The 25,628-nt window shown below is 47.1% G+C and overlaps 1 protein-coding gene across 2 annotated transcripts in view; it reads left to right on the top strand.

Annotated features, from left to right (window-relative positions):
• The window catches only part of LOC141059241 (uncharacterized), a 464,918-nt gene that overhangs the window by 61,337 nt on the left and 377,953 nt on the right, over nt 1–25,628 (top strand). For both annotated transcript variants that reach the window (XM_073555541.1, XM_073555540.1), the window contains one exon: nt 16,282–16,372. In XM_073555541.1, the coding sequence (XP_073411642.1) occupies nt 16,282–16,372 (91 nt within the window). The remainder of the gene's footprint in view (nt 1–16,281; nt 16,373–25,628) is intronic.

Here is a 25,628-nt window from a genome sequence, read left to right as displayed (position 1 = left end):
CCCTGGCGTGCCCTCTGCACGTGCAGGACTCTGCCTTGAACCCTGGGCACGGAGCTAGGAAGGCAACTCTCCCTCGGCTCCTTCGGTGTTTCACCCCCTTACAGATGTGCAGGACGCGGCCTCTGTACAGTAGACTGAGCAGCTCAGTAACTGTAAGGTGGAAGCTCCAGCTGATCGGCCGGACTCCACAGAACAGACAATGATCCTAAGATTATCAATGGTAAAGTCGTGGACACCTCTTTACACCTGTTACATGCAATACTACCTCAATGACCATTACTATAACATCACTGTCACTATAGCATGTAACCAGTGCTGCAGCCAGATTCTGTGTGACTTGCTGGGAATTGTAGTGCTGTGCACAACCAGCAGGGAACATTGGGAGCATTTTGACATCTTTGTTTCAAGTTGAAATAAACTCATTTTCCTATTTCATCTGCTTTGCTTCCATCCTGTAATCTGCATGTGTGCGGTGCAGAGATCAGAGTTACTATGTAAGAGCCTGGAACATGGCTCCAAGGACTTACTGATAAGAATCTTCTCCAGCGCCGGCCGATGTCACCGCACTGACTAAAGTAGAAACCACATGGACAAATATCAGATATTAGAGAATAACACAAGTCATAATACAGACAGGAGTGAGGGCCTGATCCTAGGAGCTACAGTCTGAGGAAAGGGCTAAAAAGCCTTCTCTAGACCCCTGTACAGCTGTATATTGAGGCCCAGGCTTTATAGTGAAGGGACTGGAGGGAGAAAAGAGGGGAAAAGGAGCAAGAAGAGCCGGACTGCCCATCACTAGACCCCTGTACAGCTGTATAATGAGGCCCAGGCTTTATAGTGAAGGGACAGGAGGGAGAAAAGAGGGAAAAGGAGCAAGAAGAGACGGACTGCCCATCACTAGACCCGTGTACAGCTGTATAATGAGGCTCAGGCTTTATAGTGAAGGGACTGGAGGGAGAAAAAGGGGGAAAGGAGCAAGAAGAGTCGGACTGCTCATCACTAGACCCCTGTACAGCTGTATAATGAGGCCCAGGCTTTATAGTGATGGGACTGGAGGGAGAAAAGAGGGGAAAGGAGCAAGAAGAGCTGGACTGCCCATCACTAGACCCCTGTACAGCTGTATAATGAGGCCCAGGCTTTATAGTGAAGGGACTGGAGGGAGAAAAGAGGGGAAAGGAGCAAGAAGAGACGGACTGCCCATCACTAGACCCGTGTACAGCTGTATAATGAGGCTCAGGCTTTATAGTGAAGGGACTGGAGGGAGAAAAAGGGGGAAAGGAGCAAGAAGAGCCGGACTGCGCATCACTTGACCCCTGTACAGCTGTATAATGAGGCACAGGTTTTATAGTGAAGGGACTGGAGGGAGAAAAGAGGGGAAAGGAGCAAGAAGAGCCAGACTGCCCATCACTAGACCCCTGTACAGCTGTATAATGAGGCCCAGGCATTATAGTGAAGGGACTGGAGGGAGAAAAGAGGGAAAAGGAGCAAGAAGAGCCGGACTGCCCATCACTAGACCCCTGTACAGCTGTATAATGAGGCCCAGGCTTTATAGTGAAGGGACTGGAGGGAGAAAAGAGGGGAAAGGAGCAAGAAGAGACGGACTGCCCATCACTAGACCCGTGTACAGCTGTATAATGAGGCTCAGGCTTTATAGTGAAGGGACTGGAGGGAGAAAAAGGGGGAAAGGAGCAAGAAGAGTCGGACTGCTCATCACTAGACCCCTGTACAGCTGTATAATGAGGCCCAGGCTTTATAGTGATGGGACTGGAGGGAGAAAAGAGGGGAAAGGAGCAAGAAGAGCTGGACTGCCCATCACTAGACCCCTGTACAGCTATATAATGAGGCCCAGGCTTTATAGTGAAGGGACTGGAGGGAGAAAAAGGGGGAAAGGAGCAAGAAGAGCCGGACTGCCCATCACTAGACCCCTGTACAGCTGTATAATGAGGCCCAGGCTTTATACTGAAAAGACTGGAGGGAGAAAAGAGGGGAAGGAGCAAGAAGAGCCGGACTGCCCATCACTAGACCCCTGTATAGCTGTATAATGAGGCCCAGGCTTTATAGTGAAGGGACTGGAGGGAGAAAAGAGGGGAAAGGAGCAAGAAGAGACGGACTGCCCATCACTAGACCCGTGTACAGCTGTATAATGAGGCTCAGGCTTTATAGTGAAGGGACTTGAGGGAGAAAAAGGGTGAAAGGAGCAAGAAGAGCCGGACTGCCCATCACTAGACCCGTGTACAGCTGTATAATGAGGCTCAGGCTTTATAGTGAAGGGACTGGAGGGAGAAAAAGGGGGAAAGGAGCAAGAAGAGTCGGACTGCTCATCACTAGACCCCTGTACAGCTGTATAATGAGGCCCAGGCTTTATAGTGATGGGACTGGAGGGAGAAAAGAGGGGAAAGGAGCAAGAAGAGCCGGACTGCCCATCACTAGACCCCTGTACAGCTGTATAATGAGGCCCAGGCTTTATATTGAAGGGTCTGGAGGGAGAAAAGAAGGGAAAGGAGCAAGAAGAGCCGGACTGCCCATTACTAGACCCCTGTACAGCTGTATAATGAGGCCCAGGCTTTATAGTGAAGAGACTGGAGGGAGAAAAGAGGGGAAAGGAGCAAGAAGAGCCAGACTGCCCATCACTAGACCCCTGTACAGCTGTATAATGAGGCCCAGGCTTTATAGTGAAGAGACTGGAGGGAGAAAAGAGGGGAAAGGAGCAAGAAGAGCCAGACTGCCCATCACTAGACCCCTGTACAGCTGTATAATGAGGCCCAGGCTTTATAGTGAAGGGACAGGAGGGAGAAAAAGGGGGAAAGGAGCAAGAAGAGCCGGACTGCCCATCACTAGACCCCTGTAAAGCTGTATAATGAGGCCCAGGCTTTATAGTGAAGGGTCTGGAGGAAGAAAAGAGGGGAAAGGAGCAAGAAGAGCCGGAGTGCCCATTACTAGACCCCTGTACAGCTGTATAATGAGGCCCAGGCTTTATAGTAAAGGGACAGGAGGGAGAAAAGAGGGGAAAGGGGCAAGAAGAGCGGGACTGCCCATCACTAGACCCCTGTACAGCTGTATATTAAGGCCCAGGCTTTATAGTGAAGGGACTGGAGCAGGGGTGGGATTCAAATTTTTAACAACAGGTTCTGTGTTTATGTGTAGGAAAACCACACCCATTTTTAAGCCACAACCACTTACATACACCTTTTCCTCAAACATATACAAGTAGGGATGCAGTCAAACAGTTAAATAAAATTAATTGGATGAGATCAGAACAGTGCACATTCCTGCCAGCGGCTCTCCTGACCCGAGTGTGATAGCTGCATATATTTCTATGCAGCTGTCTCACTTGACTGACCGGCTGTCCAGGATGTGCACTACATTCTGATATTAACAGTTCCCATCAAACACCAGATCACACATATAACCGGCAGCTTTTGTTCTGGCCAAAATAATTTTTAAGCTGATACCACGACACGGTAGACTCTTTCGGCCGGGCCCTACTCTACTCTAAACTATTAAAAATACATATATATTTCTGTATTTTAGTTCAAGGGATTGAGTCACATTCATTTACATTTTTTTTTTAAACAACCATTAATACCACATACAAGGGACAAATATCATCACACCATGACCAGACCACATATTACCACCACATAGTGACCGAATAATATCATATACAAGGGACAAATACCGCCGCACCATGGTCACTGGAGGGAGAAAAGAGGTGAGAAGAGCAAGAACATAGAGCTGGACTGCCCATCATTAATATCATTCAATGAGGCCCCTGATCATGTGACCACTGACTCCTCCCCTCCTGTGACCTCATCACAGGTCCTGTGCGCACAGAGCAGCCATATATGTGGAGTGCTGCTCTGCGGGTGGAGGTCGTTGCCGGAGGCTCCATTATTCTCTATGTGGAGTGCGGGTGGAGGTTGGTGCTGGAGGCTTCATTATTCTCTATGTGGAGTGTGGCTCTGCGGGTGGAGGTTGGTGATGGAGGCTTCATTATTCTCTATGTGGAGTGTGGCTCTGCGGGTGGAGGTCGGTGCCGGAGGCTCCATTATTCTCTATGTGGAGTGTGGCTCTGCGGGTGGAGGTCGGTGCTGGAGGCTCCATTATTCTCTATGTGGAGTGCGGCTCTGCGGGTGGAGGTCGGTGCTGGAGGCTCCATTATTCTCTATGTGGAGTGCGGCTCTGCGGGTGGAGGTCGGTGCTGGAGGCTCCATTATTCTCTATGTGGAGTGCGGCTCTGCCGGTGGAGGCCGGTGCTGGAGGCTCCATTTTCCAGGACGTCCACCTGACAGCACCATGGAGGACATCCTCCTCCTCCTTACAGGGACAGGAAAGCACATGAGAGGATAAAAGGCCCCATCCCACCCCTTTCCCTCAGTGTCTTTCCTGTCCCTGCACGGAGGGACATACGAGAGGAGCAGGAAGATTACCTGAGGGCGCAGGGGGATCGGGTGGCCGGTCCAATCCTTCCCCCTGTCAGGATGCCCAGGGCCGACACTTCCCGGTGTGGAGTCCCTCTGCCCCAAAGCCAGGAGCAGGACGTCGCTCCTGGAGGAAGCCGCTCCTCCCGGGGGGAGGCTCTCGGCTCCAGGCCGCGCGGCAATCGCCCGGGTCCCCGCAGGCAGCGAGCGATGCCGGCGCAACAACTTACAGACCGCGCGGCGGTCGCGGCTGGAAGCCGGGCCTCGCACGCAGCCGGCGGTGCGGGCGCCGGCGATAGAGAACCCGGGGCAGCTGGAGCCGGGTCCCCGCAGAAAGCCGGATGGGCGCCGCCATTGCAGGATGCCCGGTAGGCGGGGCTTCAGAGCAGGAAGCGGAAGTGGCCGGCACGCGGCGATGACGTCACGGGCCGATTTGAAAACAGCACGCCAGCAGCCTGGGCACGCTAGCAGCTCAGTGCACGCCAGCAGCCTGCCGCACGCCAGCAGCTCGCCACACGCCAGCAGCTCACCGCACATCAGCAGTTCACCGCACGCTAGCAGCTCACTGCATGCAACAGCTGCTTCAGTGGTATGGACCCAGAGGCGCCAGCCGACCGAGGGGTAAGTGCGCCTGGCGCAATCTAACCTCCACACGGCCTTCCCCGCAGCCCAGGACAACTGACCCGACTATCCCTGTTCTGTATCGTACAGGAGAAGGGTACCCCAGCCCCCCTGACAGAGGTTAAGGACTCGGTAAAGGCCACATCTAAGTCTGTCAGATGCCCGGTTTGCAGGGTAAAGCTGCCAGACAACTATACCAAGACTCTCTGCGGACCCTGCACTTCAAGGGTCGTAAGAGACGAGCAGCCGTCCCTCCTGGCCGAGATGCGATCCTTGATTCGGGAGGAATTACAGGCCTCCAGATCCAGTCTCTCACGGCAGCAGTCCCCTAGTCCGGGGCCAAGCCGGAAGCGGCCGAGGTGGGAGATGGAGCTAGCCTCGGAGACAAGCTCGCCTGAGGGGTCAGACCCCCGGGACTCGGATCCCGAGGAGGGGGAGATCCCGACTGACAGGAGGGACCAAGGCAGGAAATACCTGTTTAAGTTAGAGGACACCGAGGACTTGGTGCAGGCGGTAAGGAACACCATGCAGATAGAGGATGTTCCAAAACCGCAGTCCCGACAGGACCTGATGTTTGGGGGACTGGTCGCTCGGAAACAAACTGTGTTCCCCGTAAGCGAACACATTAAGACAATGGTCCTAGAAGAATGGAAAGAGGCAGAGCGGCGACTTGTACTGTCTCGGGACTTTAAGAGCCGACTGCCCTTTGACCCAGAGGAAACACGATTGTGGGAGGAAATTCCTAAAATCGATGTTCCTGTAGCTAGGGTGACCAAAAAAACCGCCATCCCCTTCGAGGACTCATCAAGTCTCAGAGACCTGATGGACCGGAAGGCGGATATTCTGTTAAAGAGGACATGGGAATCGGCAGCTGCCCTTACTAAGGTTAACATAGCAGCCACCTCAGTGGCCAGGTCCATGTTCCTATGGGTGGGGCAGTTGGAAGAGCATTTATCCAACAAGACCCCTAGATCTGAGATCCTAGCTTCCCTCCCTCTGATGAAATCAGCCACTGCGTTCCTTTCAGATACGTCGGCCGAGTCAGTAAGATTCGCAGCCAGAAACAGCTCCCTTTCCAACGCAGCTAGGCGAGCGGTTTGGCTGAAGTCTTGGTCCGGGGATAACCCTTCAAAGGCAAAGCTTTGCTCCATCCCCTTTTCAGGCTCAAGGGTGTTCGGGCCAGCTCTAGATAGCATCCTAGAGCAGGTGTCTGACAAAAACAAGGGGTTTCCAGAAGAAAAACCCAAGCGTCCCCAGTCCTTTCGTAGAGGGTCCTTTTTCAGGAGACAGACCGATTTTAGGAGCCAGGGTAGATCCAACAGGGGCTCCTTTAGAAACACTCAGAGCCAAGGGGGGAGAAGCAAGGCCCCTCTTTTCGCGTCATCCTCCAGGTCTAGAAGGCAATGACGCCATAGGTGTCGGGGGAAGACTGCGACGATTCGCAGCAAGGTGGCGCCAGGTAACCCAGAACCGGTGGGTCCTCAGAACCATCACAGAAGGGTACAGCATAGAATGTTATTCCCCTCCCCCCGACAGATACATCGCCCCCACCGTAGTCCCGGAAGACTACCATGTGGGCAGATCTACAGGACCTGCTCCAGTCAGAGGTCATAGTGCCAGTTCCGCAGCAGGAGAGGGGAAAAGGTCATTACTCTTCCCTATTCTCCATTACAAAACCATCTGGCGAGGCCAGAACAATCATAAACTTAAAACCCCTAAATGCCTGGGTGGTATACAAAAGGTTTCGAATGGAATCAATATGCTCAGCGATTCAACTTATAGACAGGGATGCCGTCATGTGTACTCTGGACCTGAAGAGGGCATACTATCAGGTCCCCATCCATCCCTCATCTCAAAGCTTATTAAGATTCGCAATCAGTCTACCATCCCGGACCTGCAACTTCCAGTTCCAGTGCTTTCCGTTCGGGCAGGCTTCGGCCCCCCGAATATTTACAAAGCTGGTAGCGGAGGTGGTAGCCTACCTGAGAAAGCAGGGAGTCATTATAATACCGTATCTAGACGACTTTCTCCTAGTCGCAGGATCAGAAGAAAGGCTCATCAGGACAGGAGCCGAACGATCAGAACACTGGAGTATCTCGGCTGGCTGATCAACGACCAGAAGTCAGACCTAAAGCCAGAAAGCAGGAAGATCTTCCTGGGAGTCCTTCTGGATTCAAGAGACAGAATATCCCGGCTACCGAGAAAAAAGCAGCAGACAATTCAAGACAGAGTCAAGGGACTACTGAGACATCGCTCCTCCATAAGAGGTGCAATGGAAGTTCTGGGTCTGATGACGGCTTGCATTCCATGCGTCAGATGGGGCCAGTCCAATTCGAGGTCCCTGCAAAAGGAAATCCTCGCAGGATGGAACAGGCGTCAGGATTCTCTCGACGTGCCCATATCCTTACCAGACACGGTAAGAAGATCCCTGCGGTGGTGGATACAGCCCCAGAACTTACAGGTGGGCGTGCTATGGACAACCTCGCCGTACGTGGTAATCACCACAGAAGCCAGTACGTGGGGATGGGGAGCCCACGTAGAAGGGAGAATTTTTCAGGGAAGATGGCCTGTCAGCATCAGAAGCAGATCCTCCAACTTCAGGGAGCGCTATGCGGTCTGGGAAGCCCTGCGTCAGAATCGGTCGGTAGTGAGAAATCGACATGTCCGGATATTGTCCGACAACACAACGGCAGTCTCATTCCTGAAGCACCAGGGAGGTCCGAGACATCGACCACTCCAGGCACTCGCAGGACGAATATTCGCCTGGGCAGAAGAGGTGGTCCTCTCCATAACGGCAATCCACCTAGAGGGTTCTCAGAACGTAGTAGCAGACTATCTAAGCAGACAGCGGGTCAGCCCGACATAGTGGGAACTAAACGAAGAAATCTTCCATCAGCTTTGTCAGCGTTGGGGGACCCCCAGTATAGACCTGTTTGCAAACCGGAAGAACTCAAAGGTCGCCAGATTCTACTCCTTGAACCCAGCAGACCACCCGGACGGAGTAGATGCCCTGAGCCAGGCCTGGACGGAACCCCTCTTGTATGCATTCCCACCACTGGCGCTGATACCGGTGGTACTCAGGAAGATCTGCGAGGACCGCGCGTCGGTGATATTAATAGTGCCATACTGGCCAAAGAGAAGCTGGTTTCCACTGCTAGGAGCCATGGCAGTAGGAAACCCAGTCGAGCTACCCCTGAAGGGAGATGTTATCCACCAGGAGCCGATTCGCCATCCAGACCCAGCAAGGCTACGCCTCTCGGCATGGATCCTGAAAGGGACATCCTGAGAGCAAAGGGCTTTTCTGAGCAGGTCATATCCACTCTACTGGCCAGCAGGAAATCGGTAACATCCGCAATCTACAGAAAAATATGGAAGAGATTCTGCCTGGAAGGTGGCAGGTCCGACCTCTCAGCAGGTACCCCTGACCTCCCTAGTGTCCTAGACTTTCTGCAGTAGGGATATAATAAGGGGCTTAAACCCAGCACGTTAAAGGTCCAGATCTCGGCTTTGAGCGCCTTCTTCGACTACCCTTTAGCCTCCCATCCTTGGGTGGTAAGATTCATAAAGGCCACGCAGCGACTTCGCCCCACAATTAGGCAGCTCACCCCGCCCTGGGACCTCGGCCTGGTACTCAGATCTTTATGTAGGGACCCCTACATTCCTAGTGATAGAATGTCCATTTCGACTCTCTCTCGAAAGACGGCTTTCCTCGTAGCCATCACCACGGCCAAAAGGATAGGGGAGATCCAGGCCCTGTCAACCAAGGATCCATATCTCCAGATCAGAGACGATCATATAACCTTAAGATTATTTCTGGCTTTTATCCCCAAGGTAGCCTCTTACCAGAATATAAATCAGGAGATAGTGCTACCATCCTTCTGCAGCAATCCCCGCAATGAGAAAGAACAGCGTCTCCACTCCCTAGACGTAAGACGGGCAGTTATAAGCTATCTAGAGGCCACCAATGACTGGCGTATTGACTCAAACCTGTTCATCCTCTTCAGGGGTAAAAATAGGGGGAGAAAAGCCTCTAAGGCGTCCATCGCAAGATGGATCACATTAGTAATTTCAGAAGCCTACCAGTCGGAAGGCGCCAACCCACCAGATACCTTAAGGGCCCACTCTACTAGGGCAGTTTCAGCCTCCTGGGCTGAGCGCGCAGGCACCTCAGTCGAGCAGATTTGTAGAGCGGCAACCTGGACCAGCCTGAATACATTTTGCAAGCACTACAAACTTGACGTGCTATCAGGCCAACATACCGCATTTGGGAGAAAAGTTCTCCAGGCGGTGATCCCACCCTGAGGAGGTGCTTTGGTACTCTCCATGGTGCTGTCAGGTGGATGTCCTGGAAAATAGGTATTAGACCTACCGGTAATGATGTTTCCAGGAGTCCATCCTGACAGCACGGGTAGTTCCCTCCCGGATAAGTTATGTTAAGTTATGTCATATGATGTAATATGATGATACCATTAAAAGAGTTATAGCATTATCCACGCTGTGGTACTTGTTAAGTCACTGAGGGAAAGGGGTGGGACGGGGCCTTTTAACCTCTCGTGTGCTTTCCTGTCCCTGTAAGGAGGAGGAGGACGTCCTCCATGGTGCTGTCAGGATGGACTCCTGGAAACCTCATTACAGGTAGGTCTAATACCTATTATTCTCTATGTGGAGTGTGGCTCTGCGGGTGGACGCTCCTCACCAGAACTGTAGCAGGTAAAGACCCCAATATCCTCAGGTGTCCCTTCTAATTGAGGGAAACTATCACCTCTAATAATCCTTGGACAGTTCTGACAAACACGGGAAAGTGACCCTTTATGGAGGTGACAGAAAGTCTGTTTAGGCACTTTAGCTTCATAGTATCAGCTCTAATCCAGTGGTGAGAGAGCGATTTACCCTGAAGAGTCACAAATTGTGGGTTTGTTATAAAATGTTCTATTTGGGTGTTCTGTGTTGTCTCCTTATAAGAATCACAATGGGTTTGTTCTTTTTCTGCTGATAGATACAAATGACCCAACTATGGAAGATGGGAACCAAGGAAACCTGTATTACTCTCATAGCACAAGGCGCCTTTCTTCGTCCCCAAACACTATATAATGGTAAAAAAGTAAAATATTGTAAAATAATAAAAATACCATTATGCTTGAGTCTCCAGCAGTCTCTATATTTTCCCTTCCCCATGACAGCACCGCACATGAGAGAATTCATCCACCCCCAGAAACAGGAAACCTGCAGCAGAGATAAAAGAAGGGGGCAGCACCTCTCTCCTCAGTTTTAGGTTTCCTGCTCCTACGAGTGGATGCCTGTGGCAGGCCTACGCACCTTCCAGGGGGATCCCCCTCTGATGTGTCCGGTCAGGAGGCCGAGGTCTGGGTAGGAGGAAAGGACAGCTGGACGCGGTCGCCCCTGTAACCCCAGCCGAGTGGGGGCTGTCAGTGCCGCGCTCATCCCCCTCCGCTGGACTCCCCGGCGGCCGCTCCTGGCAGGAGGCTGGGCCGGGAGGAGGCGTGCCCATCACGACGCTGGCGCCGACTGAATGGGGAACGACTTCCGGTGGCACTGGAAGTGACGTCACACGCGGGGGGGGAAACCGGTGTGCTGGACACTTCCGGGAGGGAGCTGATCCAGGAACACACACCGCTCCCCCATATAAAGAAACGGGACGCACTCAGTGGGTGGCAGCAGCTGGAAGCATGGCAGACCCCGCAACTGAAGTGCGCATGCCAGAAGATCCAGAGGCTTCCGTGGTACCCGAGGGGTGGGTGAGTGCCTTTGTAAGGCAAAACTGTGTGGGTAATGATTCCCGCTATGTCATGTCTCCCCCTAGGAAAAAAGGCCACCTCCAAAGAAAAAAGCAAAGCATGTGCTTTGTGCAAGAAAAATCTCCCTAAAGTATACGACAAGCGACTCTGTCGCTCATGTATTAGGAAAACAGCGGCTGAAGGATCACCATCCCTACTCCAGAATATAAGAAACATCATCTGGGATGAGGTCACAACCACTGTAAAGGAGCATTTAAAATCTGTGCTCAGCTCCGTCAAACCCACCTCACCCCCACCCCCTGCAGTGACCCAAACGGATGATGACTCAGATGAAGAGCCGAGGGAGTTAGGGTCCTCTGGTGACTCCAACCTGGACTCCTCGGACAAGGAGGAAGGTCACCCTTACTTTCTATCTGAGGACATCAGAAAATTACTTAAACTGGTTAGATCTACCATGGGGGTGAAAACGCCTAAAAAGCTACGTACAGTACAGGATTCTATGTTCAGTAATTTAGAAGTAAAGAAACGTAGAGTTTTTCCCTTCCACGATAATTTGCTAAATTTTTAATAAAAATGGAATGGAAAAAGCCCAACAAAAAGATGTCCATACCATAAGCACTTAAACAAAAATATCCGTTTGAAGAGGTATGTGAAAAGTAGGAAAAAGCTCCTAGACTGGATGCTGCTATCGCCAGTACCTCCAGAGGGATAGCCCTGCCATTTGAAGACATGGGTGCCTTAAAGGACCCCCTCGACAAAAAAGCGGATGCTTTTTTAAAATCTGCCTGGGAGGCCTCAGCGTGGTCATTTAAACCTGGGGTAGCCGCTACTTGCACAGCACGTGCTATGGTCAAGTGGTTAGAGGAACTCAGTGACAAAATAAATGCCTAAGGGAACGGCTGCTGGAAGCAATACCTTCCCTTCAGAAAGCGGCAGGATTCCTGGCAGATGCCGCAGTGGACTCCGTCCGAGGTGCCGCCCGTGCATGCGCCATTACTAACTCAGGTCGCAGAGCACTATGGCTAAAAAATTGGGCCGCAGATTTCGAGTCTAAGGTCAAGCTCTGTGCTGTCCCATGTGAGGGACAATACCTCTTCGGAAAGGCACTAGACGAAATCTTAGAGAAAGCGTGAGACAAAAAGAAATGGTTCCCACCACCCCCCATCTCTAAGCGCTGTTGGGGTGACGCCCGCTCGTCCTTTCGTGGAGCAGGGAATAGAGGGAGCCGGGGCCGCTCGGACGATAGATCCATGCGGGGCAGACCCTTGAGAGACAGGAAGGAAAACCACCCCAAAGTCCGACACCAAACACCAATGACTCCAGGATGGTGGTGGGGGGAAGACTTCATTTTTTTGTGCACCAGTGGGCAGCTTTACCCGCCTCAGAATGGGTAATCATTTTATTAGCTGAAGGTCTGCGACTAAGCTTTCGCAGCTCCCCACCACAACGAATAAAAATGACAAATGTCGCCAAAAAGAACCAGGTCATGTTAGAGAGGGAAGTTCAGCTCCTCATACAAAAGGAGGTGTTGGTAAAAGTACCACACCACCAAATAGGAAGGGGATTTTACAGCACCCTGTTCCTCACGCCAAAGCCGGACGGTTCGCTGAGAACAATATTCAACTTGAGAGCATTGAACCAGTATATCCGAGTGGAGAGCTTCAAGATGGAAACTCTAAAATCGGCAATAAGAATACTCGACTCAGGCTTCTGCATGGCGGTAATAGATCTGACCGATGCTTACTTCCATGTGCCCATATGGGAAGGAACATCAGCAATAACTAAGGTTGGTGGTGGAGATTGCTCAGGTCCCCACCTTCAATATCAATGCCTTCCCTTTGGCATGTCAGTGGCCCGTCGCATATTCACAAAGATCATTTCAGAGCTAGCATCTTTTGTGAGAAAACAAAACATACTGCTAGTACCCTATTTGGACAATTTCCTCGTCGTTGGGAACAACGAAGAAAATTGTCGAGAGGCAGTTACAAAAGTGTTAGAGATACTTTCCAAAGTAGGCTGGATGATAAACTTCAAAAAATCAAGATTAATTCTGGTCCAGAGACAAGAATTCCTTGGAGTTCAATTAGATTCAGTCAAACAGCAAAGAGGCCTCCCAGAAAGGAAGATTCGGGCTATTCATCAATTAATACAACAAATACATCCTGGTCAGGCCATATTAATAAGGGGGGCGATGTCACTTCTAGGTACCTTCACAGTAACAATCCCGGCGGTCCAGTGGGCACAAAGCCACACAAGAGAATTACAATGGCAGATCTAGGCCAAGCAGGGAAAAGGCCCTTGCAACTTAAATCGGAAGATAATCTTGTCACCACAAGTTCAGGACTCATTAAAATAGTGGCTGAGCACAGAAAATTTAAGCAGGGCAGTACCCTGGTCTGTTCAGAATCTGGTGGTGCTAACCACGGACGCAAGTCCATTAGATTGGGGGGGCACACCTAGGGGACCGGATCCTACAGGGCAAATGGGAGCCCTCAATGAGTACAGCATCTTCTAATTGAAAAGAACTGGCAGCTGTAAAGCGCGCATTTCTTCAGGCAAAGGAAGAAATCCAAGGCAAACATGTCGCAATTTTATCCGACAACAGTACGGCCATAGCCTACATTATCCAGCAAGGGTGTACACGGTCAACTTTGCTAATGGCAGAATCCAAAAAATTATTCAGGTGGGCAGAAAACAATCTTCTGTCCTTGACGGGGACACACTTGAAAGGGACAGACAATCTTCTGCCGGCATATATTACACCAGGGGGAGTGGTCCCTAAATCTGGAAATATTTGGGAAGGTTTGTGCCATCTGGGGCACACCAGAAGTAGACCTGTTTGCCACAAGAAGCAATCGGAAAGTAAACAGGTTCTACTCTCTAAACCCAAGAGAACACCCAGAAGTGGTGGATGCACTGCTACACCGCTGGGAATTTCGCCTAGCGTATGCATTTCCCCCGATTCTGCTAATCCCAATAGTCCTGAAAAAGATTCGGGAAGACAAGGCGCGAGTAATCCTTATCGCGCCCTTCTGGCCAAAAAGGGCATGGTTCACATGGCTCAGACGCATGTCTATCTCGGACCCATGGATCCTCCCGGATATCCCGAATCTCCTACACCAGGGCCCAGTACTACATCCTCAAGTGCACAGACTCCATCTCACCGCAAGGAACTTGAGAGGGGACTCATTTTGGCTAAAGGATTCTCAGGCCCCTTGGTGACCACCCTGCTCACTAGCAGGAAAGAGGTAACCTCAGTCAAGTACCAAAACATTTGGGAAAGGTTCCAGGAGTTCTCAGGTCGACAGTTATCCGAAACAAGCCAGGAAATTCCAATAAGGGAGATCCTGGAGTTCCTCCAAAAGGGGATAGAAAGAGGGTTGTCCACGAGCACACTGAAGTTGCAAGTATCTGCCTTGGGTGCTTTGACCAAAAACTTGCCGATCACCCCTGGGTCTATAGGTTCAATCGAGCCTCTATCACAACCAGACCCTTGAAATTACTGCCTATGGTAGCTCCCTGGGATCTAAATTTAGTATTAAATGCCCTAACATCTCCTCCTTTCGAGCCTATTACTTCTATTTCGGTAAAGGCATTAACATTGAAAACAGTACTCCTGGTTGCCCTGATGTCAGCTCGATGTGTCTGCGAGCTGCAAGCTATCTCTGTAAATCCCCCATATACTTCCTTTCTGGATGACAGAGTAATCATAAAAACTGACCCCGCCTTCCTCCCGAAGGTCAATTCCAAATTTCTTAGGGACCAGGAAATAATTTTGCTCTCGTTTTGTGCCAACCCAAAATCTGAGGGAGAGCAAACCTTTCATTGCTTGGATGTTAGACGTTGCCTACTCCAATATATAGAGGTCTCAAAATCATGGCGACAGTCTTCAGCCCTTTTTGTCTCATTCCAGGGGACAAACCGGGGTAAAAAGGCTTCAAAATCAACCATTGCATGATGGCTACGTATGGCTATTTCACTGAAGAAGGTGGATAATAGTGACTTAATTAAAATAAAAAATACATGTCAACTAATTAGGCGGTTACCTTGCATACTCTGAAACAAACTGAGGAGAGAGGTGCCGCCCCCTTCTTTTATCTCTGCTACAGGTTTCCTGTTCCTGGGGGCGGATGCCTTCTCTCATGTGCGTTGCTGTCATGGCTCTGGAAAATCAAATTGCCGGTAAATAATAATCATTTTTCCTACTTGTGATTCCTACAGCTAAGGAGCTGTCGAAGCAGTCAGTAACATAGCTAGTGATTGGGAGCATGGATGTGATGTGGTAGTCAGCAATTCTACTAATGTTGCAGGCAATAGAAAACTAGAGATTACAACATCTACACGTTCTATTTCCTGAAATGTTTACCCACATTACCTCTAGTAATTGTATTATTACACAGGATTTGTATGATATTACATTGTTTCATTTTCTCATTCAGGCCTCCACAATATCGAATCATCTCAGTGAAGATCTTCTATATAAGAGAATTTTCCTGATTTACCCATCAAGGATGGATATGGACAGAGACAAGATGGCGGAGAGGATATTACACCTCACCCTAGAGATCCTCTTCCGGCTTACTGGAGAGGTGAGAGATTCTGATGACGTCACATTACATCATTCTTATCTATGGGAATAACAGATGGACAGAACTGGAAAGGTGAGGACTCTGGGAATGTCTGTAGTGAGATTTATTAATGTGTCTCTCAATAACCAGGATTACACAGTGGTGAAGAAGACCTCTAGTGAGCGCTGTCAGGACCCTGTGTCTGAGGGATGGGGAAGACCCCTGAGCCCAATCACGGGGCCTCCACCTCACCCCCTGTTACATGAGGACATCAATCACCAGAAGATCCTAGAACTCGTCTACAAGATGATTGAGCTGCTGACTGGAGAGGTGACACTGCTGGGAATGCTGGGACATTATACAGTAACACTATGAAGGTATCGGGGGATGACGGTATCATTGTATGTGTCAGGTTCCTATAAGGTGTCAGGATGTCGCTGTCTATTTCTCCATGGAGGAGTGGGAGTATTTAGAAGGACACAGAGATCTGTACAAGGACATCATGATGGAGGTTCCCCAGCCCCTCACATCACCAGGTAATAGACAGGACTAAATACACACGGCCTATAATTATCTGTATGTAAAGAATGAATTCAGTCCCTGTATGTGTTTCCTCCAGATCTATCCAGTAAGAGGAAAACACCAGAGAGATGTCCCTGTCCTCTTCTTCCACAGAACTGTAAAGAAGAAGATCCCAATGTTCCTCAGGATCATCAGGTAGATGGAGAGAAGGTGTCATGAGATCTCCCCTATGATGTGTAGATGACTGTGAAGGTCTTGTACTCAGTCTTGTTTTATCCACCAGTATTATATGTTTTATACTTGGGTGATGAGAGCGGTGGAGATGGCAGGATTAGAACTGATCATAGATGTGACTTCTCCATCTGTCTGTGACTTTTACAATATTTGTTTCAGGGTGAAGATCTGACCCATATTAATACTACAGAGACATATGTGAGGGGTGATGAGCGGTGTAAAGAGGAGATTCCCAAATATGACTACCCAGGTGAGTAGTAACCACTAAATGCAGAGAAATCACAGATTCCTCTGTCACCGGCTGTGGCCGCTTTATCGGTGGTGTAGTCTGGTCGTATCACAATCATGTGATCACCATTTTGCTTCTAAACCACAACATTCTCCTCCACTCAAAACTGTTCAAATTACTTGGGCATTGAAAGCCCTTTCCTATAGAACTTAAAACCCAGAGGATTCACCTACCCCATGGGATTAGAAGATGCTGACCCTTACCTGCCCAGATCTGCAAACTACAAAGCAGTGCTGACAAGTTAGAAAATCACTTGAAGAAATATACTGCTCAAAAAAATAAAGGGAACACTACTCCATTTGCAACAGGCTGTTTGTGTTCCCTTTATTTCTTTTGAGCAGTATATATTATGATGGGCCTGTAAGAGAAAGTGGAGGGTAATGATGCTGTTGGCTTCCTAGATCCCTGATATCTTATTGGATGAATCTACCTTCTCTCCCTTCTGTGCTGCTGAATGTGCTCATATGGTCCCTACAAGGCCAGGTCCAGTCTTTCTGGCCAAACTTCGCTTTTATGATAGACAACATTAAATGTGCAGTGAGGCCAAGTGTGAATTTCTGTATAATAACAACAGTTTCCCTTCATCCTGAGTTTTCAATTTCTTTTAAAACCTGTTAAACTCAATAAGGATTGTGATAAACTACAGGAAACCATTACACCTGTGCCATGATATATCTCTAAGCTGTGCGAGACTGATGGCTGTAATATCCATTTATTCAGACCTGCAGGAGATGTGTTGGCATGGCGCGAGCCCTGGTTTCATTTTTTCACTTCACATCATAAATTACATTATGTTTTCTATTATAAGGAATTCAGATTACTGTAAAATATCTCCTAACATGGGGAGCACTAATATTTTCTCTACTCTTCTGGTCAGAACTCATAGTAGCTGCAATGATTCACCATAAATGAGTAGTGTTAGCATTCTCTCCCTCATACAAGTGCTTCTCACTAAATTAGAATATCATCAAAAAGTTAATTTATTTCAGTTCTTCAATAAAAAAGGGAAACTCATATTATATAGAGTCATTACACACAGAGTAATCTATTTCAAGTGTTTATTTCTGTTAATGTTGATGATTATGGCTTACAGCCAATGAAAACCCAAAAGTCATTAGCTCAGTAAATTAGAATACTTTATAACACCAGCTTGAAATATTTTAAAATCCAAAATGTTGGCCTACTGAAATGTATGTTCAGTAAATGCACTCAATACTTGGCTGGGGCTCCTTTTTCATCAACTACTGCATCAATGTGGCGTGGCATGGAGGCGATCAGCCTGTGGCACTGCTGAGGGGTTATGGAAGCCCAGGTTGCTTTGATAGCAGCCTTCAGCTCGTCTGCATTGTGGGGCCTGGTGTCTCTCATCTTCCTCTTGACAATTCACCATAGATTCTCTATGGGGTTAAGGTCAGGCGAGTTTTCTGGCCACTCAAGCACAGTGATACTGTTGTTTCTAAACCAGGTATTGGTACTTTTGGCAGTGTGGACAGGTGCCAAGTCCTGCTCGAGAATGACCTTTCCATCTCTAAAAAGCTTGTCGGCAAAGGGGGAAGCATGAAGTGCTCTAAAATTTTCTGGTAGACGGCTGTGCTGACTTTGGTCTTGATAAAACACAATAGACCACATCATCAGATGACATGGCTCCCCAAGCCATCACTGATTGTGGATACTTCACACTAGACCTACAGCAACTTAGATCGTGGCCTCTCCACTCTTTCTGAAGACTCTGAGACCTTGATTTCCAAATGAAATGCAAAATTTACTTTCACCTGAAAACAACATCATGGACCACTGAGCAACAGTCCAGTTCTTTTTCTCCTTGGCCCAGGTAAGACGCTTATGGCATTGTGTATTGGTCATGAGTGGCTTGAAACAAGCAATGCGACACTTGTAGCCCATGTCCTGGATACGTCTGTGTGTGGTGGCTTTTGAAGCAATGACTCCAGCAGCAGTCCCCTCCTTGTCAATGTCCCCCAAATTTTTGAATGGATTTTTCTTAATCCTTTCAAGGCTGCAGTTATCTCATTTTTTTTGTGCACCTTTTTCTACCACACTTTTTCCTTCCACACAACTTTCCATTAATATGCTTGGATACAGCACTCTGTGAACAGCCAGCTTCTTTAGCAATGGACCTTTTGTGGCTTATCCTCCTTGTGGAGTGTGTCAGTGACTGCCTTCTGGACATCAGTCAAGTCAGTAGTCTTCCCCATGATTGTGGAGCCTACTGAAACAGACTGAGGGACCTTTTAAACGCTTAGGAAGGCTTTGCAGGTGTTTTTTGCTAATTATTCTAATTTACTGGGAAAATGACTTTTGGGTTTTCATTGGCTGTAAGCCATAATCATCAACATTAACAGAAATAAACACGTGAAATAGATCACTCTGTGTGTAAGGGCTCTATATAATATGAGTTTCACATTTTGTAGTGTAGAACTGAAATCAATTAACTTTTTGATGAGCTAATATAGTCAGAAGCACTTGCATATATGTTGTGGATGTAACATATCTCTTTATTCTATGCCTTTTGTCATAGATTCATTCTGTGTATATATATATATATAATATATATATGCGTGTGTGTATGTATGTATGTGTGTGTGTGTATATGTATAATATAAATTTTTTTTTTATTGTGGTGGGATTGTCCTTCCTTATCTGTGTCTGGGGAAAAAAAAAAAAAAAGTCTCTTGATTACTCTTCCAAATGCCTGTGATCTAAGTTTAAGACACCTCAGCTCTGCACTATTATAAAAAGTTCCCTTTAAATGTCTAATATTTCTTCTTGAAATTCCTCTGACAGAAAATATTGGCCCTCACGATAGTTGACATTGCCAAGAGACACCGAGCCCCATACTCTAATTACCCCAGAGAGGTCTCACCACTAGTTACTCATTTATTACTGATGAAGACTGTTGGGTTTGATCATTTCAGTAGATGTTATTGTCTACAGTCACAGTTTTTGATTACTGTAGTTAGTGTCCAAAATACTCTGATTTAACCTCTTCCCGCAGCCAGTTTTGTGTTCATCATCAGGCCCCATTCTTCAAATCTGTCGTGTGTTACTTTATGTGGTGATAACTTTGGAATTCTTTACAAAGGATAATGGGAAACAAATGGACGTTACAAATTATATTCCAACTTCTCTTGTTTTCCTGTTTTAAACATCTTTTTATTGTTTTAACATAGACAAGAATAACAATATATGCGACAAGTACGAACAAGTATCAATGGCTTCATAGATTTTCGTCCGGACACTTCGAACAACTGTTAGCATCTCTTTTGTTGCTATTTGTAGCATTTTGCTATATGACAGAACGGACAATAGCTAGGTTATGAAAAACTTAAACTTGTAAGCCCAAGACAATAGTCGCATCAGAGTATAAACTTTCAATTAAATATAAAGATAGTAGTGAGAGAGAAGGGGAAAAATATAGAAAAGGAAAATATTTGGGGGCAGGGCGGGGTAGGAATTTCAACAGGAGTAGTGTCCCGTCGGTAGTTATTTTGCCCTGTTTGTCTGGTTAGTCAATCAGTGTTGCTTCAAGTTTAGCTGATCTTGGGGCAGATTGCTATGATTTACTGAGGGTTTAGTAAGTTTAAGTATGCATCTGTTTCTCTAAAGAGTGTCCACGGCGCCCAAGTCGAACTGAATTTATTCATCTTAAAGGTTGTACTGGCAATTATTTCTTCTATGTAATATATTTGGTTTACTTTGTGCAACCATTCTTTCAGGGTAGGGCAGTTCTGTGATAGCCTCCAACTTCTCTTGAATCCGACAATATACTGTATACAGTTGTACAATACTGTCTGGGCACATGGCAGAGTTCAGAAGGGAAGGAGCGCCATTTAGCTATTTGATTGTGTCTGCAAGCTATTCCAGCAAGATCTGCAATTTATTGGGGTCACTGTCCATGGACACCTGGTAGTTCAAAAGATGGCTACTACTAACAGGCTTAACACTATCTACTCCGGTTTCCACATCCTAGGGATTACCTTGCTCATCATCCTTTAACCCCTCTACATGGATCTGGACTTACACAGAGATCCCTAGCCTTGGGCAACGGTGCTACCTGCTGTTCTGTGGTGTGAGATGGGAAGAGTAGTCAGATAGCCAGGTCAGAACCAGGAGGGCAAAGAAAATAAAAAATCAGAAGACACAAGAGTAGTCAGTAAATGGGCCTGGGTCAGAATAGGAAATAAATACACTGAGCACACAGGACTGAACCAGAGGAGAACAAGACTGTATCTGCAAGCTTCCAGCAATATGCTTCCAGCTTTAGTATAGTGTGATGCTTTCCAATTGGCTGAAGTATGGCGCTTATTACTTCAGCTGGCCAGAACACACATCCGTACTGCCAGAATGGATGGTACTAAAGGTCCCAGGCACCCTAATCTCAGTGGCTGGCAGAGCCTGCGGCATCCAGAGTTTCTGGTTCTGTTGTCTCCTCCATTGTCGGCGCCGCCTGCAGAATGAACAAGGCAACTCTTGGTGACAGAAACAGATGTAGCAGGAGCAGATCCCAAAGGAGATGGGACACACTATTTGAAAAAATCTTACTATGACAAAATGACACAAGACCAGAACAGTAGAAATCCTCATAAAGTGACTCCATTTTGGAAATTATAACCCTCAGTGAATTAATCTGTAGGAGTAGTGACTATTTTGACTCCACAGCCACTTTCCGCAAAATAGAACTCGGTGGATGTTGGAGAGTGAAAACTGTACAAGGCTCAGAAGCAAGTTAGAGGTTTGATTTTGGGAGAGCAGATGTTGCTGGATTGGTTTATGGAAGCCATGTTGTATTTCAAGAGCGTTTGAACCTCTAATAATGTGGAAACTTCTATTTTTCCACTGACAGATGATGGACCTGAATGGGGAATTGTTTTTTGTTAGCGGAGTGGAAGTTCTTATTGGTATTATTTTTGCCTACATAACATTGTTTGGTGACTTTTTATTCCATATTTGGGAAGCAGAATAAACAAGTAGTTGAACACCACGCTCAACTGGTTCATGCTATGAGGTTTTCTATTAGACTGTGAACTGTCACTGTCTTGGTTAACAATTCAATATTTTTACATAACTTAACATTTTTAAGGACAGTTTAAGTAGAAATGTTCAAAAATATAAAATTCAAGGCTATTTTATTCAAAATCAATAATTGTTTTTATTTTTAGCAGATGACTGTACCAAGACATCAGAGGGACAGCTGACATCTTCAGTTTTTAAATCAGATGATCTTGAGATCCCACAGGATACAATTGAAGTGCATGCCATTATCCCAGATATACCATCATCCCTTCACAGCAAAGATCTGTCATCTGATCCTTTGAAACAGGTCCCATCTTCTGATTCATTACCGACTACGAAGGAAAATCAAGGTCACAAAATAAGCATTAAAAAACGAACTGCTTCTAAAGCTAAGAAGACCTTTTCATGTTCAAAATATGAAAATAGTTTTCCCTTCGATATGTCTTTTCTTAAACATCAAAAAATTCACACAGCAGAGAAAAGATTTTCATGTTCAGAATGTGGGAAATGCTTTAACCATAAATCAAATTTTGTTAGGCACCAGAAAATTCACAAAGGGGAGAAGCCTTTTTCCTGTTCAGAATGTGGGAAATGTTTTACAGAGAAATCAGGTTTTGTTAGACACCAGAGAACTCACACAGGAGAGAAGCCTTTTTCATGTTCAGAATGTGGGAAATGTTTTACACAGAAATCAGATTTTGTTAGACACCAGAGAACTCACACAGGGGAAAATCCTTTTTCATGTTCAGAATGTAGAAAATATTTTAAACATAAATGGGATCTTGTTAAACACCACAAAACTCACACAGGGGAGAAGGAGAAGCCATTTTCCTGTTCAGAATGTGGGAAATGTTTTACAGAGAAATCGACTCTTGTTACACATCTGCGTATTCACACAGGGGAGAAGCCTTTTTCATGTTCAGAATGTGAGAAATGTTTTAGCCAGAAATGTAATCTTGTTATGCACCAAAGAATTCATACAGGAGAGAAGCCTTTTTCATGTTCAGACTGTGGGAAATATTTTAACCGTAAATCATCTCTTTTTATGCACCAGAACATTCACACAGGAGAGAAGCCATTTTCATGTTTAGAATGTGAGAAATGTTTTAACCAGAAATCAGATTTTGTTAAGCACCAGAGAACTCACACAGAGAAGTCTTTTTCATGTTCTTAATGTAGGAAATGTTTTTCTCAGAAATCAACTGTAAATAAACAGCACAAAAGTCACACAGGAGAAGAAGCTTTTTTCATGTACAGAATGTTGGAAATGTTTTAACCAAAAATTGTATCTTCTTAAAGCGGATGTCCACTTCTAGGACAACCCTTTGTCTTTACTCATGTTTGGCCTCGATAAAATATAAACACTCGTGCTCTTCTTCCGTGACGGCGCCATTCCAACAATGTTGGAACTCGCATTCCCAGGGTTCACATGAGGTTGATACATCACGCAAGCCCTGTGCCCAATCAGCGGCGGTTTCACTGTCCCTGCCTTCGGATTCATTGAACATCAACAGTAAGGCAGTGCTACAGCTTATCCCTGACTTCCTCTTAATGGTTGAGTTGTCCAAAGGAAGGGATAGTGATGCCAGCACTGACTGGTTGCAGGGCTTATGTGGCGAATCAACATCCCTTAAGCTTTGGGAATGTTAGTGCTGTCATTGCTGGAATGGCCCCAGCATGGGTGGATGTGCTGGCTCCATATTTGGTGGAAGAACCTTATTATGACTTAGCCCTCCAGGATGCCAAAGAATACGCCAAATTAAAAACTGAAATGTAGCCTTGGAGTAACTATGTCAATTAAAGCACAGCGAGTCCAACCACTCCCTTTCCAGGCCAATACAGATCTGGGTTGCTCAGGGCGACCCTCAGAATGCAGATGACCTGGTTGGCTTGGTTGAGAGATACCAGGTTGTTGAGAAATCCTTCGGTAAACCACACATCGTCACTTCACTGTATTGAGATACCCAAAGATGGGCGGGCTCAACATGGAGGGTTGCTAAACCCACAAATGGGGGGCCGTCCCAATCCCACTGAAGGGTCTCCTATGGCTGTTATGAAGGACGTGGTCTGTTGGCGATGTCACAATCCTGGACATCTAGTTGTCTGGTGTCGTATGTCCCCTGAACCAATGGGCTGCAGCCTAGGTAGGCGCTACTCCTATTTTGCCTATCCGGCCTGCAATGTGGACTGTCAACCTGGCGAGGGGCCACAGTCATATACCATTTCCATCATTAGTGTAATGGTTTTTGGACTCTGGCAGTCTAATGACCCTGATCAGCACTTCAATACCCTACAAGTTGATCCTTAATAAGTTTGTGGGCTTTCGCTGCATACACAGATACCAAGGACTACCCTGTTGCCAAAGTGACCATGGGAACAGATTATTGTACTAAGTCCCATGAGGTTGGGATAGTAAAAAATTTGATACATCTTGTCATACTGGAGTGGGATTTTTTTTTACTGTTTTTATACTTGTGGTAAAAGGGGGGCTGCACAGAGTGTCCTGGACAAAAGCCAGGTCCCTCTGGAAGAAATTCCGTCAAAACTAAAGATGGAGGAGTTTCCCCTTTGTGTCCTCGCTGGAGAGGAGGATGAGACTGTGACAGAGGAGCATATCTTCCCTGAGTTATAAGTGCCTGAAGAGAACTTTGGGACTGCAAAACTTAGAGATCGTACATTGATGGGGGCCACAGTCATGTACCGTTTCCATCATTAGTGTAATGGTTCTTGAACTTTTGGACTCTGGCAGTCTAATGACCCTAATCAGCACTTCAATACCCTATGAGTTGATCCCTAATAAGTTTGTGGGCATTCGCTGCATACACGGAGATGCCAAGGACTACCCTCTAGCTAAAGTGACCATGGGAACCGACTGTGGTACTAAGACCCATGAGGTTGGGATAGTAAAAAAATCTTGATCCATCCTGTCATACTGGGGTGGGTGTTGTGAGTTCATTTTCCCCTTCACCATTGAGGTCTGATGAACTCCCTCTTCTGGTGAAGGAAGGTAGTGAGGCTGATTACCATGCACCTGGGCAGGGTGATGATGACTGGGTGATGGGAATTACTGACTGGATATAAGGCAGTCGACGCCCTTCTGCCTTGCTGGTGATCTCTCTGAGGGATTCTAGGAGACCAGTCTGATTCCTACTCCTCAAAAGCTAAGTTTTCTGCTCTACTTTTTGCATTTGTGTTTTGGTTTTGTTTTGCCTTGTTTTCCTTGATTTCTGCCATTCCCTGCTGGGGTGAGCTGAATTCCTTTTTGCTCTGTCTTCAGAAAATACCTGAGTACTGATAGTCTTTTTGAAGCCTAGCGTCTTCAGGGCTTTTTTCCCTATCAGCTGTTGGCTCTTGTTTTGATAGGGTTTTGGCGGATTACAGACAGCAGCTTTTCTATCCTGTCCTATCTAGTTAGCTTGGGCCCCATCATTTGCTCAGCCTATCTTTCTATCTGTGTGTGTTTTTTCATCTTGCTTCACCGTCATTATATGTTGGGGGCTGCCTATTGCTTTGGGGTCTGCTCTGGGGCAGTTTAGATTTCCCTTTCTGTCTTTAGGCTATGTAGTTCTCCGGCTGTGATCGAGGGGTCTAGGGCACCGTAGGAACCCCCCACGGCTACTGCTAGTTGTTGTTGATAGGTTCAGGGGTCTGCAATCCGATAGCTGCCAACTTCTCTGGTTTTCTGGACTTAGCTAGTATTTTTGTTTTTGCCTCCTATTTGACTCATTCATAACAGGTGGGATTTTTCACTGTTTCTTAACTTGTGGTAAAAGGGGGCTGCAGAGAGTGTCCTGGACAAAAGTCAGGTCCCTCTGGCAGAGACTCCGTCAAAATTAAAGATGGAGGAGTTTCCCCTATGTGTCCTCGCTGGAGAGGAGGACAAGACTGTGACAGAGGAGCACATCTTCCCTGAGTTAGAAATGCCTGAAGAGAACTTTGGGACTGCTCAACTTGGAGATCTTACATTGAAGGGTCATTTGATAATGTTACCGTACATAATGGGGTTGCTCAAGAGCAGGGGGTTGACACCAGGTTCCCTCACTTTGCAGTCAATGGCGATTTGTTGCATCAGTTGACCAAACTGATTGGAGGTGAAATAATGGAGCAGCTCTTAGTTCCGGGTCCCTACTGGCGGTGGGTTCAGACATGGTCCATTTGCATGTTTTGGGGGGGACATCTGTGGTGG

Source organism: Dendrobates tinctorius, unplaced genomic scaffold (genome assembly GCF_039654945.1).
Source record: "Dendrobates tinctorius isolate UK_male_01 unplaced genomic scaffold, ASM3965494v1 ptg000226l, whole genome shotgun sequence".
In the NCBI taxonomy this organism is placed as follows: domain Eukaryota; kingdom Metazoa; phylum Chordata; class Amphibia; order Anura; family Dendrobatidae; genus Dendrobates; species Dendrobates tinctorius.
This window is presented reverse-complemented; position numbering and strand designations above follow the sequence as displayed.